We start from the raw sequence: 18,495 nt of genomic DNA, 5'->3' as shown, positions 1-18,495 counted from the left end.
GATGAAGGAAGCCCTGAGTCATTTACAGACGTTTACAGACGCTCCTGTCTGCTGCCGTTTCTTTATATTTAAAGTAGCGGTGATGATTTAACAACAAAGATTTGCAGAACGAAAATTGTAGAACATCCGTCTATGACGAAGCTCAAAATCTCACGTTTTTTTCCTACTTCTTCTCCTATATAAAGTTGAAATATTTGAACCGAATTCGCCCCAACTCGCACCTCCACAGGTCTATAGGATGGGTGTGTCTCCTGATCAAATGGGCGACCTATAGAAAAGCACCAGACACAACGTAAATCTGTGTTAAAGGGCAGGATCAGCAGGTTTTACCTGCTGGATTGAATGTAAACCTAGACGTGTATATATATAATATACATCCACGTGTGTGCATACGTGTGTGTATATCGGATAGGGGGATGGGGCGACTATTTGAATATTTCAATCTTGACTGAAATTTCCCTGACAAATCAGCCTCTTGCTATGCATTGTGGAGATCTTTACCATGGCCCTTTCTTCCCCGAGGGCTTTTCGCCCCCCCCCCCCCCCCCTCACCACACCTTGAAAAAAAGAGAAAACAAGACAAAAGAGGAACTTCTTTTATTCAGCGTATAAATCCGTATGAGCTTGGGGCTAATCACACGCCACGTAGGCGCTGGATGTCGATGGAATCTGGAGCGGCCACTTTTCCGCGTCCCAGACGTTACAGTTAGAACAGAATGGCGCTCTTTGTACGAGATGTTCTGCTGATAAAGCCGACGTTACGTGTCAATATTAAAGCTGATTGCCATCGTATTGTTGAAAAACAAGAAATGGCGTTCAAAACAGGAACGGAAATGAGTGGATGTAGATCTGCTTTATTCGCCTCATTGTAATTGACTGTACAGAGCGTATTGTGATCCACACAATGGTCAGGACACAATGGATAAAATGGCAATGAAAACAAGATAAATCAATCAAAAAATAAAAAAAGTGCAGTAACAAGGTTGCGTAAGAGTTTTTCTTGCAAAAACATCCGAGGTCCATCATATTCTGTGGAGGATCTGTTCACACGTCGCCTTAGGTAATTTGATCTTCTTGCGGCCAGTTGATCTGGATGTGTGTTGTGTGATTGTTGTGCTGAAAAGTGACATTTATTTAATTTTAAAAAGCTCACTAGCTGATGGTTTTGCGCTAAAATCGACTACAATCTCTCCATCCTGATAACAGAACCAGTTCTGGCTGAAGAAAAGCAGATCTAAAAGGTCTCGGGGATGTGCTTGTGGAAGCATGGAATTATTAATATTAGTAATAATACAATGAATAATTGCTATTTATTAATATTATATATTATTATTATTGGGCTCGTCCAAACATAACCTATTGTGCCCTGTGGTTTAGTAGAGCTTGGATGGTTTGTTTGTTTGTTTATTTATTTATTTATTTGAAAGGGCTTAAGTCTAGCCATCCCACCCCATAGTCCAAACATGATAGATTGTTGTCCCATGTCATCAGTATCCCGCAGCTCTTTAAGTTTTTTGTCATGTCCTTTCATACATGTTGGAGGGACGTCCTGTTCTCTGTGATGTCACCAAATTGTTTTTCTCCATTTTTGTACATGATGGCCTTTACGATGTTCCTGGGTACGTCTACATATTTTGTGTTTGGAAATTCTTTTTTACCCGTCTCCTGATGGGTATCATGCAAGCTCATGGCTTCAGCAAGGAAGAAGATTTGAAGACAGTCTTCCAGAAAGAGCCGAGTTAATCATAATCCTGTCACTGATGATTTATTTTGAACATGAGATTGAATACGATTGGTTCATTCTGAACACATCCGCCAAGCTGCCACCGTTCTACAAACCCGTGCTACAGGGGCACAGCATCATGGCTGACCCGGCGCTCGGACCCCAACCCTCCAAGGATGGTATATGCAAAGAAAGCATTTTACAGTGCAGTAATGTATATGTGACAAAGGAAGAAACGGATTTTTCTAGGCGATCTCACGTGTAGAATAACGGCCAGTATAGTGGAGAAGAGGTGAGATTCGTGCTTCTGGATACACTATCCAATGCCTCTCAGTCCCTCACTGTTGTTTTTTCTCCTCCTCATGGAGCTAGCATGATTGCTGATACCCATGAGTTTTAATGTTTACAATATCTTATCAGGTTATTTGTATTGTAGGAAGATGGTGTAGTTCCTCCTCGTGATGTTCACACACTAAATGCATCCACGTTCATCCTGTTCACCAGAGCCTACGGCTCACACGCTATCAGATGTTGGTATCAGAACGTTCTTTACGAGTACAGGAACGGATACTTGATACCAGGATCTCCATCTGTGAATCCCTAATCAGTGTGTTTGACCACCTTTACTGACCCGACATACAGGTGGTGTGTGAGATTTATATTTTATTATTACTTTTATCCAGAGTGAGGCTGTGGAGAGTGAAGAGATTCAACTCGCTGAACCTTCACTTTTCTGTACTTCATATTAAACTATTACATAACAGCCTTCAAGCTGAGAGTGTAAAGACAATGCTCCAGCAGCTCGGATCTCTGATGGCGACTGTCCAGTGTCCGCTTGGTGTTCAGTTCGAGAGCAGGGCTTTAGTCCAGGCTGTATGTAGGTCAGATTTCATGCTGAGCCAATAAACTCCTGATTTCAGCTGATGTGCTTAATGAAAGTCAGGATGTGAAGCAGAACTATGAACTAAACATATACAACATGTTATATAATGCTACACACACACACACTGGGTTAAACACTGACTCATTAAGAGAGGGATCTGGTTCATAAGGTTCACACAGTCTGCCATTTTAACACTGAATGCTCATGTGTGTGTGTGTGAACAGTGTGTGAACAGTGTGTGTCTGTGTGTGTTTTTACAACCGTGTGAGTCATTTCTTTTTAAGTTAAGAATAAAACACTCATGGGGTGTACAGTTATAGGAGAATATGTCCAAATTAAGAAAAAAAATATCCATCTATCTTTGTTTCATCTCAAAACTGATTCATTCCTTTGCTTATAGCAATTCAAACAGTGGCTCTCTCACCAACCTCTCTCTCTCCTGAAGTTAATAAACGACTGACCTGTAAACAGCTTAAGACGTGACAGAAGTCGCGGTTTCGTGGCTCAGATGAGATGCAGATGGGATTAGATTTACATGGGAAGCCGGACCTAATTCCCTCATTTGCCTGCGCTCCTCTGTCATTTTATTCCCATCCTGATCAGCCTTGTGCTTGTTTTTCCTTCCTCGGCCCCTAAGAAACTTGCTTACCAAATGACCTACTGTTTATTTGTTTATTTTTTTTTAAAGCCAGCTCTGATTGGTTTAATCCGAGTGACACATCAGTGATTTTTGCGGATGCGTGCCGCCTTTAACGCTGGAGGGAAAAAGTTTGTTCAGTGCTCTTCGAGGTTTTTATTCAGTAAGCTAAAGCTGGCTTTGTTAACAAAAAACAAAAAAGATCATTTTAGAGGCTTCAGTTATTATGTAAAATATTGCTTTCGATCAGAGTCCATGAGCTGAAGAAAAGAAAATCTAATCAATTAGACGTTTTGCAGGTGAAAATATCTTGGATCGAGTCGGTTATCTAGCATTTCGTTTGATAAACCTATTGTACAGGTATTACACTCGGTGATGGTATAAAAATTTCCTATTCTCTTGCTTGATTTTAGCAAAATAATTCTAGTTTAATAATCATATATCTGGCACGTTATCACAGAAAATATTATATACATTCAAGATTCAGGAGAGTTATTTATCATTTCCTGTTTTATGATTAAGGGAGTAAACCTAATTTATCTATTAATTTCCTTATTTATAGTTGGGTTTTTTATTTATTTTAAGCTGTGAATTTTCTTTTATTTCTTTTCTTTTAATTCTTTAATTTGTTTTATTTCTTTTATTTTAAGCTGTGAATTTTCTTTTACTTATTTTCTTTTATTCAAGTTATTTTCTTTATTTTATTTCTTTTATTGTAAGCTGTGAATTCTCCTTTTACCAAAAAATGAATCTTGAATGATTAAAATCTATCTATCTATTTTTAAATAAATTGTTTATTACTAACATTAAGCTTGAAAAGCTAGTTTAAAGTTTGGTTTGTTGTCTTCTTATAATAGGAAAATACTAGATACACATGACTCAGGATTCAAGATATTTCAACTCGAATAAATTGAAGTTATCTCACATTTCCTGTTATGCGATTATAATAAAGATAATGTTAGATTATAACATCTAGTTTTTTTTTGTATGGAGTTTCAAGCTGTATTTTTATAGTTTATAGCTGTATACATAAAAAAAAAAAGCTTTAGAATGAGCAAACTGAATAAAAGAAATTATAAAAATATTTCAGCTTGATATTTATTTTAATAAATACAATAAAATAAAATAAAAAAAAAACCCTAAAGTTTAATGATCTATGTTTGGTTTGTTGTCATAGAAACATATGGCTCAAGATTCAAGATATTTCCTCTTAATTTTTTGTGGACCGATTCCACAATAGCATTTTAATTTACTATAAATGCTAAATAAACCAGCTTTAAAATAAATAAATAAATAAATTGCGTGGGCGGCCATCTTGGTTCGTGGACAAAACAACCTGCCAAAAATGTATGAAGATTAATTGTGTAACAAAAAAACAACAAACAAACAAGTTGGACTAGATTCTTAACTTTCATGGTGAATGAGTGTTAAAGCACACACACACACACACACACACACACACACACACACACACACACACACAGGCTTAAATGTGGGAACTTTTTTCTTTTTAATATGTAATTTTTTCTGACGTGTTTAACACGACAACTTCACATCTACCTCTCGACTTTTTTTACACTTCTAAGGAATCATTAGACTCGTGGTTGTGCTCGCAGTTGGAAGGAGACATAATTTGTGACCAATGAAAAGAGCTTATTGTGGCGTAAACAAAAAAATCACACACACAAAGCCAGTGTTAATTCACCAAATGATGTTCTGTACATTCATTTTCTTCATATTGCTGTGCTTTTGACACGCAATCAATATTAAAGGTATTGTATAGGTGATAGCTTCATAACGTCACGAGTTAACGTAGCTTGAAATTGTCATTACAGTGACCCATTAAAATAAGCACTGTTGCATCATCAAGAAGCTGAAGATCATGAGGTTAATAGCCAGTGGTTAAATGTTTTGTAACTCTCCAATTTCTGTCTCTGATACTTGACCTTTGGAGTAAAAATGGATTTTTTTTCTTCCTCTCTGATTTGGGCTTTAATCTGTTTAAAAGACCTAGCATTTTCTTTTTAAAGCTAAGCTCTTTAGCTTTTGCCCCCAAACCCAGGACCCCGATGGTGTTGCGCTGGAACAACACTCACCCATGCTGACCAATTTATCATAAGTTAATGGTTACAGCACTATTGATTGTTATTGAATGCTATAGGTGTCTGTAATATATCACTATCGCAGCGCTCAATACGCTCGACTAATCACAAACCATCACAATATAGAGCCGAATACGACACCTTTAGGATAAAGACTAGGCTAAAGTGTAGGCCTCAGGCTAAAGCTCTAGACTTTGCCTTTGACTAGACTTATGCAAAACCCCAGCTCTTTATTTCCATAAACGTCATCTCCCATTGCGGCTAAATACGCAAGGTTCATTCATTAATCTGTTCAAGGAAAGTAATAAAGAAATGTATAAATACACAAGTGTCCCTAGAAAATGTAGAACTAATTATTAAACATTCAGATTTAGCTTGTTGGGGAATTCTGTCTTTACATTTTCTGATGTATGTAAAATATATGAAACAACACCAGGAGTTAATTTTCTGGAATTAAGATGATGTGATTAGGATCATTAATTAAACAGTCTCTCTCTCTCTGTCTCTCTCTCTCTAGAAAAGTGTAGACTATTGTGTGAAAGTCTTTCCTGTGACTGCACCAAAGCGTGGAAACTCTAGCCTCCTTCACAGACGTGAATAAAAGTTCAGAATAAATGTGACTGATAAACAGCAGGTTGATTATTAGTTGATTATTAGTTGATTATTAGTCATAGATCATGTGGAGTGTGTGCTGTTCAAGTCCCTGTGTGTGTGTTGTTACTATAGAAACAATAACACGTAAGAAGGAGAGGATTAATATAACCCTGTCACTCACGTTATAGCCAGAGAGAGAGAGAGAGAGAGAGAGAGAGAGAGAGAGAGAGCTGTGCTGCTGCTGCTGTACGAGTTTAACTCACACTCTCTGACCAATCAGATGCCAGCATTCAGCCAAGCTGTGTAGATTATTAATTCTATAAAATGTGTGTTGTCGCTGTGTGTGTGTTACCCCTGTGTGGGTGTGTGTGTTGGCGCTGTGTGTGTTACCTCTGTGTTGTTGTGTGTGTTACTGCTGTGTGTTACTGCTGTGTGGGTGTGTGTTGCTTCTGTGTGTGTCACCTCTGTGTTGTTGTGTGTGTTACTGCTGTGTGTGTTACTGCTGTGTGTGTTACTGCTGTGTGTGTTACTGCTGTGTGAGTTACCTCTGTGTTGTTGTGTGTGTTACTGCTGTGTGTGTTACTGCTGTGTGTGTTACTGCTGTGTGAGTTACCTCTGTGTGGGTGTGTGTTGCTTCTGTGTGTGTTACCTCTGTGTGGCTGTGTGTGTTGCCGCTGTGTGTGTGGCTGCTGTGTGTGTTGCTGCTGTGTGTGTTACCTCTGTGTGGGTGTGTGTGTTGCCGCTGTGTGTGTTTGTGGGTTTATGTGTTACCGTTGTGTGTGTGTGTTACCGCTCTGTATGTTACTCCAGTTTGTTTCCTCTGTGTGTGTATTACCACTCTGTGTTTGTTACTGCTCTGTGTGTGTTTCTCCAGTGTGTTACTTCTATGTGTATATTACTGCTGTGTTAGTTGTGTGTGTTACAGTTTTTTTTTTTTGTGTGTGTGTGTGTGTGAGAGAGAGGGAGTGGGGGAGGGGTGTATAATATAGAACCTTGGTGACAGGGATTTGACCCGAGCAACTGTGGTGTGTGTGTGTGTGTGTGTGTGTGTGTTTATAATTTGCCTGAGTTCTGAGTATCAGGTCTGTGATATTATGCAATACCACTCCTGTGTGTGTGTGTGTATATGTATGTATATATATATTGTGTGTGTGTGTGTGTGTGTGTGTGGAATGCCGCTACTCACTAATCTGTGTTCATAAAATGACTACCTGTCAGATGATACATTGCTGCAGGTGATGGGCACACACACACACACACACACACACACACAGAGGAATGCTGTCTTATATTTAACTGTTAATTGCTGTTATTAAGTTGGTGTGAAAAAGCCATGCAGATGAGGCTGTAAAACTGGAAGCTCAGCCTCTGGTCGCTTCTCCAGCGTGTTATTGGATTTGTTTGTGTGTGTGTGTGTGTGTGTGTGTGTGTGTCATCTGAAATAAAAAAAATATCATTGTGTCCCACGGCCCATTATGAGTTTACTGTAGAGACGCACATGTAACTGTTCACTTCTCTCCACACACACAACTTGTTCTACAACACGCTTTACAGCCTGCCTGTGGCGTATCTGTGGCGTGTTTATTACATTCATGTCTGCACGGGTGTGTGTGTGTGTGTGTGTGTGTGAGAGAGAGAGAGAAATATGCAGTGCATGTGTTTTTATCAGTCTAAGGATTAGTAAATGATCTCAGAGTGAAGTGGAAAGACACTCCAACATCATTTACTTAAATTATCCTAATGCTCTCTCTAATTTCTCTCTCTTATTTCTCTCTCTCTCTAATTTCTCTCTCTAATTTCTCTCTCTCTCTATATATATATAATATATACTCTCTCTCATTCTTTCTCTCTCGCACTCTCTATCTCATTATATCTCACACTTTCTCTCGCTCTCACACTCTCTATCTCATTCTCTCTCTCTCACTTGCTCTATCTTGCGCTCTCTCTCTCTCTCTCTCTTTCGCTCTGTTTTCTTCAACGACGACCAGCCAAATGTCCCCACAAGTTCAAACCCATGAGTTAGAACTCGGAGAAATCTTGTGACACGTATCGTAGTCAGTTACACTCAGGACCTCGACACGAAGGTTTTTGTGGATTTAATGGAGCGATTTCTTGTGTATAAACTCTCGCACGCAGAAAAAAAGTTTTCCACAAAAATAAATCCTTTGAATCCAGACTGGTGAAAGAGGGCCATGGTGTGTGAATGGGCTGATGGAGTAAATTAGGAATATAAAGATGGCTATCTTGTGGCTCAGAATGAGGACGTGTGAGTTTGAACACGTTCCTGCCTATGTTTTATCATGTCAAATTACAGCTATGATCAGGTTCAAGTGTGTGTGTGAGACTGGTTTGAGTGGAAATGTGACTTTCTCTGTACCGAGTCTTTTCTTGCAATGTGATGTGTGATGAATCCTGACACGCTCTGTGGTGTTACTGCCATTCTTCTGAGGATTCTCAGATATTTTTATAAGCCGTAGTTTAACACACTCTCGAATACATCCTCCTGCCCTCATGTATAGTTTGTATAGTGTGTGTGTGTGTGTGTGTGTGTGTTTGTGGTGTGGCTCTCTGTTCCTCCAGTCAACTGTCTTGCACATGTTTGTGGTCACTCGATGGAAATCGCACTCATATCGGTGTGTCGTACTCGTATCAACTCTTCAAACGACTCCCAGTTGATTCTGATTCATTTTGGATTTCTGTCAAATGACTCACGAACCTTTCTGTATGTTTATGTAAAGGAAGTATGTTTATCTCTCTATCTCTCTCTCTCTCTCTCTCTCTCTGCATGTTCTGTCTCGCTCTTTCTTTTTGCTCACTCTCAGTCTCTCTCACTGTATGTTTACATACGTCTGTCTCTGCCCCCCGCCCCCCATTTTGCTCACCCTGTCTGTCTCTCTTACTCTCTCTCTGGCTGTTTATCTCTCTATCTCTCTCTTTTTTTTGTGTATTTTTGTTTAGTTTTGTCTGTCTGTCACCCTTTCTTTCTATCCATCTTTCTGTCTTGTTTTCTCTCTTTCTGTCTCTCTTTCTGTCTCTCACTCTCTCTCTCTGTGTGTGTCTCTCTCTCACACTGTATGTTTACATATGTCTGTCTCTGTTCTCTCTCTGTCTGTCTCACCCTCCATTTTGCTTACACTGTCTGTCTCTCTCACTCTCTTTCCATCTCTCTTTATCTCTCTCTTTGTCTATCTCTCTTTCTGTGTATCTTTGTCTCTCTCTTTTTCTTTCTCTCTCTTTGTGTGTGTGTGTGTGAGAGAGAGAGAAACTGGTCTATCTGTTACTTCCTGTAAGAATATGCTATCTTGCTATCTCTCTTCCCTTGGTTGTTTGTGTAATCCTGAAGACAGGAGCATTCAGAAAAAAAGCACAGTCAGCGAGAAAGCCAGGGTCCGAGCTGAGATTAGCCCGAGTGCGTGCGGACACGTTTATTTCCTCTTTCCTGCTAACGTGAACCTCCATGGTGATTTTGTAAGTGGTAACATGATAGCTGTAATGGCGTTATTTCTCGCCTCGGCGCTTCGATGTGTAAAGTGTTTGTTTGTTTGTTCTAAGCAGCTACTTTAAGCACACTTTAACAGCTGCAGCAAACTTTACTCATTCATTCACAGGTTTAAACGGAAATCACAGCATAGTAACAACAGCGTGTTTGTCAGCCGCGGGCTAGCCGGCTAATGTTAGCGGTAACTGTAAGGTTGATGATATCTTCTCCAAACAGTGATTAGACAGTAGGTTAGATTTAGCCAAGAAGAAAGACTAGAGTGTGACTGAAATGAGGCGTCTCCTGCACCTACACATTACTGTAGAGTCTGATCTCAGAGAGAGAGAGAGCAGTGAGCTAGCAGCGGTCAGCAGACACCCAGGAGCTGACCCAAGCCTGAACAAACAGTCTGAACATTCCTGCACTGGCCACAGCTCCTCGGCGAGACGCAACACGTCCACAACGGACACATCACGGATTTCTGACGCTTTCCCACACTGAACAAGGAGCAGGTCTGCACCGGTCACTCCAGAGGAGATGGACACATCCCCAGAGTGAGAGAGAGACAGACAGACAGACAGACAGAGAGAGACATACAGACAGAAACAGAGACTCAGACAGACAGACAGAGAGAGACATACAGACAGAAACAGAGACTCAGACAGACAGACAGAGAGAGACATACAGACAGACAGACAGAGAGAGACATACAGACAGAAACAGAGACACAGACAGACAGACAGAGAGAGACATACAGACAGACAGACAGAGAGAGACATACAGACAGAAACAGAGACTCAGACAGACAGACAGAGAGAGAGAGAACTAGTGACAGAGATGGATTAACAGTGAGAGACTGAAAAATGAAGGGAAAACAAGAGAGACAAACATTAAGAGTAAAATATGGGAAAAGCAAGACCGAAATTGAAAGAGTGAGATGGTCTGGGAGAGTGTGTGTGTGTGTATGTGAGAGAGAGAGAGAGAGAGAGAGAGAGAGAGAGAGAGAGAGGGGCAGATGGCTTTAGATTTTCTGTTTCGATTTCTATTGTGTGGATGTGGAGAGACTCTCAACATACATATGTGTGTGTATATATATATATATATATATATGAGAGAGAGAGAGAGAGAGAGAGCGATAGGTTTCACACTTTTATGTATAAAACAAAAGAAAGAGAGAAACTCCCCTCAGTAAGGTGACGTGTCCGAGACTTCCCCGAATTTGCTGTGTGTTTCTTTCACAGGAACATTTTGCGTACGCGTCTCATTTTAATTCTGATTTGTGTACCGTCTGGCTCTCCTGAATGCTGATTTAAATCTGATTTCAGCTTTCTGTGTCCACCTGTACACCCATGTCACTGCAGCACGCCCTCACAGCCTCAGGCCTGGCTCCACCCTCCTCAAGTCTTCACCCTCAAGTCTCCACCCCCGTCTTCCCCTCCTCGTGTCTCCACCCTCAAGTCTCCACCCTCCTCGTCTTCCCCTCCTCGTGTCTCCTCGTGTGTCTCCCCCTTTGTATCTCTCTTATCGTGTTCTGCTTCTTGTGTCTCCTCCTCGTGTCTCCCCTCGTGTCTCTCCCCTCATGTCTCCCCTTGTGTCTCTCCCCTCATGTCTCCCTTACTCCTGGTGTCTCATTTCTTGTGTCTTCCTTTATGTCTCCTTCCTCGTGTCTCCCTCCTCTGGTCTCCCCTTGTGTCTCACCTCTCTTGTCGTTTCCCTCTTGTCTCCCTCGTTCTGTCACCCCTTATGTCTTACCCCTTGTGTCTCCCCTCAGGTCTCACCCCTCATGTCTCTCCTCTCATCTCCCTGCTTTTGTCTCTGTTCTTGTCTCTCCCCTTTCATGTCTCCCTCATCATGTCTCCTCATGTCTCAACCCTCACGTCTCACCCCTCGCGTCTCACCCCTCATGTCTCACGTAGCATGGCTTTGAGTCCTCTGGTTCTGAGAATTCAGCTGCAGTGCACCGAGCCGTACACTTTGATCAAACCGTGTGTGTGTTTTTGTTTAATCGAGCTGTATTGATCACTCTGTAGTGCTGTTTGCCGTGTGTGTGTGTGCGTGTGTGTGTGTGTGTGTGTGTGTGTGTGTGTGTGCGCACGCATGTGCTCTTGTTTGCTTAGCTTTAATAGGTAATGCATGACCTGTGCATTTATGGGACATCAAACCATAGAGTCTGATTAAAGATTAACTCTGTAGATATCAGCGCTCGGTCCTGTCTGAGGTCAGATCCTGCAGGTCAGAGTTTCTCAATCACAGCACTGTAGACCCGAGGCCCTGTCACTGCCGTGCTGTAAGACACCTGACTCGGATCGGAGGAGGAGGTGCGGGGTTTAGTGAGGAGGATACAAGGAGTTCCTTGTAACAAAAGACACAATATTAGTCGAAACTCTTAGGGCTAGAGCGATACGATAACGTGTCAGTATCACGATTTAACAACATTCACTATTCAGAGTAGTTGTGTGTTTCTTATTGATTTATTCCTCTTATACCACACCCATTTGCATCATTTGGCTAAGTAAAGACAAACACCTCATACTTTTCTTCCTTTTACACATTCTTGAAACACAACTTCCTGTTATCTCTGACACATTTTTTTAAGGAACTATAACAACTAGAAACGTTTATATACTTTTCCTTTTCCTAGTTACAGTTACTTTTATTCAAAACAGTTTTCTTCCCCTATATATTGTGATGTATTACAGTATTTCTATTGTATTACAGTATATTAGTGTATTGTAGAGATCGGGATTTTTGAGAGCCGTTTACACCGCTGACCAATTCACTTTGGAACTGAGTCCATGTCCATATATAGATTTGGGTTGTGAATAATTCACTTTCTCCTGTTCTGTGTTAAATTATTTGTTTTTGAAAAGTTCTCCAGTGTGGTGATTTGATCAGTTTGTTGTATTTGGCGTCACGAGAGGATTTCTTCAGCTCCTGTGAGGACGGTTCCATTTGTCCTACAACCCCCCACACACATACACACACACACACACACACACACACATGTACATGTTCATACATGTGTGCAGACATACGCAGACACACAGTTGCTGATTATTTCCCGGGAACATCTGGAGGGTGAGATGGAAATGAGTTAACCAAATGCACAGGAAGATAATGTACGTCCTTTAAATGTCTTTGCTTTGTTCTGTGGCATGATGTTCCTCTGTCTTTGTGTGTGCATGTGTGTGTGCGTGCGAGTGTGTGTGCACACGTGTGTGCAAATGTGCATATGTGTGTTTGTGTGTTCTCTGCTCAGTTCTAACGTTAGCAGACCCTGCGCTCCGGCTGCTCACACCTCTCCAAACGAGGCCTGTTTTTGTTCCCAAGGCTTTTTATTGTTTCCTCATTGAACTGACATTCCTGTCCGGAACATTCCACCGACCTATAGCCCTTATTTACGCAGCCGTTGGTCACCCCCATGAGCCCCGTGTGTGTGTGTGTGTGTGTGTGTGAGAGAGAGAGAGAGAGAGAGAGATTTTGTGTGTGTGTTAGCACCCCTCGGTCCCCCAGCACCACAGCTCGTGAACTTGACTTGCCACTGCAGCTGTTTTGGGTGGGGGGGGGTGTGTGTCGGGGGTGCGCTGAATGCAGCTGGGTGGGGGAGGGATGGAGGGATGAAGAGGGAGGGATGGAGGTGGAGGTAGATAAATGATGGAGGTGCTGCACAGATGGCCTCTGGTTGTATGGGGGTTAAATGGGAGGACAACTTTATTTACCATTTCCTGGGAAGATACACCTGTGAGGGAGGCCTGAAGTGAGGTGTTTCTGTGTGTGTGTGTGTGTGTGTGTGAGTGTGTTTGTGAGAGAGAGAGAGTTCTTGCACATGGACTTTGATGATCCTGAATTGTGTGTGTGTGTGTGTGTGTGAGGTGCAGCTGTGAATATCCATCAGAATGCTGTGATCAGTGTTGTGAATGTGTGTGTCCTGTTTGTCCAGCAGTCCATCATGGCTTCCTGTGCACTGCTCAGTATCTGGGGTCTAACGCGGCCTGTGTGATGTATTCTGTACTCATCCACAGCGACTGCCTTCACTTCCATATCACTTTAGCCCTCATGAATATTTCACTCTGAACCGCGTGCATTATTAAGCAGGAGAAAATAAAGTAATCCCAAACGACTCTTGCTAGGTGACGTCTGTCAGGAACGTGCCGTTTTGCATAACTTCAAACGAAAGCTCACCGAAGATCTGCGTGATCTTTAAGACGGACTTCAGAGTCCCGGTCAGCGCGGTGTCGGGTTTCAGCTCTCACTCTCTCGGGCCAGATGTACAGCTTTCACTCGTATGTTTCACCTTTACATGTGAAGAAGAAGACTGTTTAACCCTCGCCACACAGATGGCTAATCGCTAGCTATCGCACATCACTTACACACTCAGAGGAACTGACCTCTTCTGCACAGATGATTGGCTAGTGTCACTGTGATTGACAGGAGAGTGACAGAATGCCCCTCCCACCAATTAGGTCAACACATGGCCAAATGTTCTTATAAGGCAACTTTTTAATAACCTTTGTGCTTCATTGCGTCGCCGTGTCCATGATGGACGCGTAGAGATTCAGTCTGATTGCTGAAACTTATCAGATGCCCTGGGGCTAGTGGGCGGAGCTTCAGACACTGAGCTTTCAGCTGCTGCACTCAGATTTATATATCGGATCTGATACAGACCAGTGGGAGATGGTGCACTTTTAGCTCTGGAACTGTGTATGTGATATGAAATGTGTATGGATAATTATCATTTTTATAATAAAAATTATAAAGATGATGATGATGATGATGATTATGATCTGAAACTGATGATGATAGCTGATGCTGGTAATGTTGATGATGAAGAGGAACTGATAATAACTTGATGGTGATGATGAGGAGGAGAAGGAACTTATTATGATGATTTCAATGAGAATAACTGATTGAGGATGTCTGTATCTGATGATGATGATGATGATGATGATGATACTGAGGACATTATCAACATTTCTTGATGATGATAACTGATGATGATTATAGATGATGATCATTGATGATGATTATAGATGATGATGATGATGATGATGATGGTCTCTCTGCAGAATGGCAGTGGCGTGTGGGGAGAGGAATCAGACAGCAACAGAACAAGAGGAGAGGCTTCCAGAGACTTCGCCAAGGTGATTTATTTCTGTTTGTCTGTCTGTCCTTCTGTCTGTTCGTCCGTCTGTCTGTCTGTCTGTCTACCTGCCCATCTATCTGTCTGTCTGTATGTCTGTTTGTCTGTCCATCCGTCCTTCTGTCTCTCTGCCTGCCCATCAATCTGTCTGTTCCCATCTCTCTCTTTGTCCCCTCTCTCTGTCTTTCTCTCACTCTTTCTCTCTGTCATTGTAGTTGTACTGGCATGAGTGTATGGTGTGTTTAATAATAATAATAATAATAATAATAATAATAATAATAATAATAATAATAATAATATGTTTGTCTCTTGTGCAGTTGTATGAGCTGGACAGTGACCCCAACAGGAAGGAGTTTCTGGATGATCTCTTCACCTTCATGCAGAAAAGAGGTAGATCTGTCGGATTTTTTTTGGTGTGTGTGCTGTTCTCTCTGCTCTCGTGGTTACACACTCTCTCGCTCTCTTACCCTCTCACTGTGTGGCTGCTGGGTGGGTGTGTGTGGGTGTGTGTGTGTGACATACCATTGTCGCTTATAGACCAGTGTTGCTGACTTGACAGAAGCTGACTTCACCTGTAACCACACACACACACACACACACACACACAGACAGACACGCACAGATTGGTGTTTTGAGTTGATGGATTTGTTCTGCTCACTGCACACATGTTACCAACTTATCCAGTGCTGATATAAATACATCACACACATGCGCACACACACACGTCAATAACACACCCTCCTACACTCCTCCCCATCATAGTGCACTTTATAGGGTGTTAGGGCAGTTGGGTTCCACCCTACGCAGTGCAGGTTATTATAGAGTTGCTTCCTCATCACTCTGCTTCACACACACTGTTATTAGATTAGATTAGCTCTGAGCCGAGGAGAGACCACTCCCACTGACTACACACATCCCTTCAACACAGTGCCTAGCAGAACTCTGTGTGTGTGTGTCTATGTGGTAGTGTCTGAGAGTCAGATCAGATCATTCCCATGCTCTTTATGTTGGAAGTTTTCTCCATGTGTACATTAGAGTGTTGTGAAGGCGTATCTGAGCGTGTGCAGGTTGTGACACTGGTGTGTGTGTGTGTGTGTGTGTGTGTGGCTGTCAGGCATGTGTTAGTGCCTGATGAACAGCAGATTAACCCTGCAGGAATTTGGAGAGGTGATGTGATAGTGATCAGATGAAGCAGTTCAGCAATCAGGTCTCATGAACCAAATGACACAAGACGAGAAACCTGATAAAATCTCACCAGATTACTGAAAGTTAAAATGATGAAACTTTTAATATTGAAAAATAATCTTTCTTTCTTCAGGCTAGATTCTACTGTGTGTTTATAACAGCTGATGGATCATATTAATGAGAGAGCTGTAATGAGTGTGTGAGTGTGTGTTAGTGAGTATGTGTATGAATGAGTGTTAGTATGTGCATTAGTGTGTCTATAAGTTAGTGTGTGTGTGTGTGTGTGTAGTTAGTGTGTTTATAAGGAAGTGTGTGTGTGTGTGTGTTAGTGTGAGCTAGGAGTTTTGCCATTACAGTGATATCTGTAGTTTGTCTAAATAGTGCTGCTGAAAAGATTTCTATAGACTGGTTTGTTTGTTTATTTGTTTGTTTGTTTGTTTGTTGTCGCTGATTAGACGAATCAGATTCGCTGTTTTTTGTGTTTTCCGCCATGTTGAAACAGACTTGAGCGTAAACACTGAATGTTTTGCTCACAATTGTTTAATTAATGAATGAATGAATGAATGAATCAATTAATTAATTATTGACATACATATTTGTTTAGTTTATTTGTTTGTTTGTTTGTTTGTTTGTTTGTTTATTTATTGGAGTGATTAGTATTTGGATTTGGGATATCAGGTGGGAGGACAGATTCTAACCCAGGTCTCTAACACGTGCTGACAGGTCTATCTGATAGCATCAGTAAGATGTAATCTTATTTATTAGCAGCAGACCACAGACGGCTCTCGGCTCCGTCCGTCCGTCTGTCCGTCCGTCTGTCCGTCTGTCTGTCTGTCTGTCTGTCTGTCTGTCTGTCTGTCTCTTTCTCTTGGCTTCACGGATGAAAGGTGAGAATTTCCCTCCCAGCACAGTTTTTCATACAGCAGGTGAAAAATGACTTGCTCTGCACATCTGTCTCTGCCCGTTGAGGTTGGACGTTTAAAGCACTTATTAAAATATGAATGAGGTTTTGTTCATGCGCTCCATTGTCACCTGCAGATGAACCTAGTGCTGGTGAAGCACACACAGAAGTAACCAAATAACTGCACCACTGCCTGTAACATTTCCAGTGGAAACATTAGTGATAGAGGAGATGTAGCAGGTTCGAGAAGAAAGGCTTGAAATGTGTGATTAGCAATATGTCCTTCATTTGAGCGGCTTAATGACCTGAAGCACTGACATGCTTTTAGCTCATCTGAGTGAGTGTGTGTGAGTGAGTCTGTGCGAGAGTGAGTGTACGAGTATGAGTGTGTGTACAAGTGAGCATATGAGTGTGTGTGTGAGCTAGCGTATGAGAGTGTGAGCGTATGAGTGTCCCTGAGTCTCTCCATCCTGAGTCTCTCCATCCTGAGTCTCTCCATCCTGAATCTCTCCATCCTGAGAGTCTTATTGCTAGCTTATTACTGTTCTGCCCCTTCTAACCCCTTCTAACTCTATATAGATATATAACTAAAGTTGTAGATTTATTTGATTTTGTATTTTTTTTCTCTTCTTAACCTCAAGAGATAGGACAAAGGAGAGAGAGGAACATCTGGTGCAGCTGCTGTAACATCAGTGATGACACTAACTAGTTATGTGGACCTTCCACAAAATGAAACCTAACTATAAATGGATAAAAATGTACACTTTGCACTGTAAGAGGAATAAAATACATAGGGATATGGAGGGGGAAAAAATCAGACCAAACTGTTCAGCATTCCAGAGCAGCAGACCAGCGTTAAAGATCTGACGAAGATAAATCTCAACTTAAATGCTGCGGCCTCTGTGTTTCCTGACTAGAAGCTGCACCACATTATTTATTTGCTTTAACGTACAGACTGTTTGTAGTGGCATTACAGATCTCGTTCAGTCACTTCGGGGTGCTGTCTTTGCTAATGTCCCTGTCTTAATCCGTGGGTCAGGCCTGGAAAATCTCTGTGAGTGTTAGAGCGGTCATACGGAGAAGTCGTTACAGCAGGGTGTTTAACCCCGTCAGCTTTACATTAAGACCCGGGAACTTGTAAGCTGCAGATGGAGAATGTAAAATATCTGGAAAAGAAATGGAAGTGGACTGAGTACCGGGCTTGAGGTGTGTGTGGTCCACTATATATATATATATATATATATATATATTTACATACATTTTACATATATATATATATATATATATATATATATATATATATATATATATATATATATATATATATATATATATATATATAAGGATCATTTCCTCAAGTTTCAGCAGTAATTTAACGCCAAGCCTGTGGCTGTGTACTTTCCGCACATTCTCTGTCATTTCTGGAGTAACAAAGCAACTGTTAAAACTCTCACATCTGCTGCTGTCGCACAACTGACGTGATCGTAGACGCTTAGATATGTGTAGTCATAAAAATAATAACTCGTGTCTTCATCTAAATGCAGTATTTCCCTTTGGGTCTAAATGCTAAAAACAATAGTAGTTATGGTGTGTGTGTGTGTGTGTTTGTGTGTGTTGCAATGTCGGAAAGCTTTTATTTCAGAGGTAAAGGGACAGTGATGGAGAATCTCACCTCTGTCTTGAGGGCATAAATGTGTGTGTGTGTTTGTGTGTGTGTGCGCGCTTGGTCATGGCTAAGGAATTTTGGCCAGCTGTGTGTAACAGTCTCAGTGGGGCCGGGGTTGGGGCCCCCTGTGCACTGAAAGCCACATATAGTGTAAGCAAAGCCTACACACACATTTTGACACTTTGG

The 18,495-nt window shown here is 41.5% G+C and overlaps 1 protein-coding gene across 1 annotated transcript in view; it reads left to right on the top strand.

Annotated features, from left to right (window-relative positions):
• The window catches only part of LOC131351665 (AT-rich interactive domain-containing protein 3B-like), a 57,426-nt gene that overhangs the window by 14,497 nt on the left and 24,434 nt on the right, over window positions 1–18,495 (top strand). The window contains exons 3-4 of the mRNA XM_058387159.1: window positions 14,484–14,558; window positions 14,875–14,947. Coding sequence (XP_058243142.1) covers window positions 14,484–14,558; window positions 14,875–14,947 — 148 coding nt within the window. The remainder of the gene's footprint in view (window positions 1–14,483; window positions 14,559–14,874; window positions 14,948–18,495) is intronic.

This window comes from Hemibagrus wyckioides, linkage group LG04 (assembly GCF_019097595.1).
Source record: "Hemibagrus wyckioides isolate EC202008001 linkage group LG04, SWU_Hwy_1.0, whole genome shotgun sequence".
Classification (NCBI taxonomy): Eukaryota; Metazoa; Chordata; class Actinopteri; order Siluriformes; family Bagridae; genus Hemibagrus; species Hemibagrus wyckioides.
Note: the sequence above shows the minus strand (reverse complement) of the source record. Positions and strands in the feature narration are given on the sequence as shown.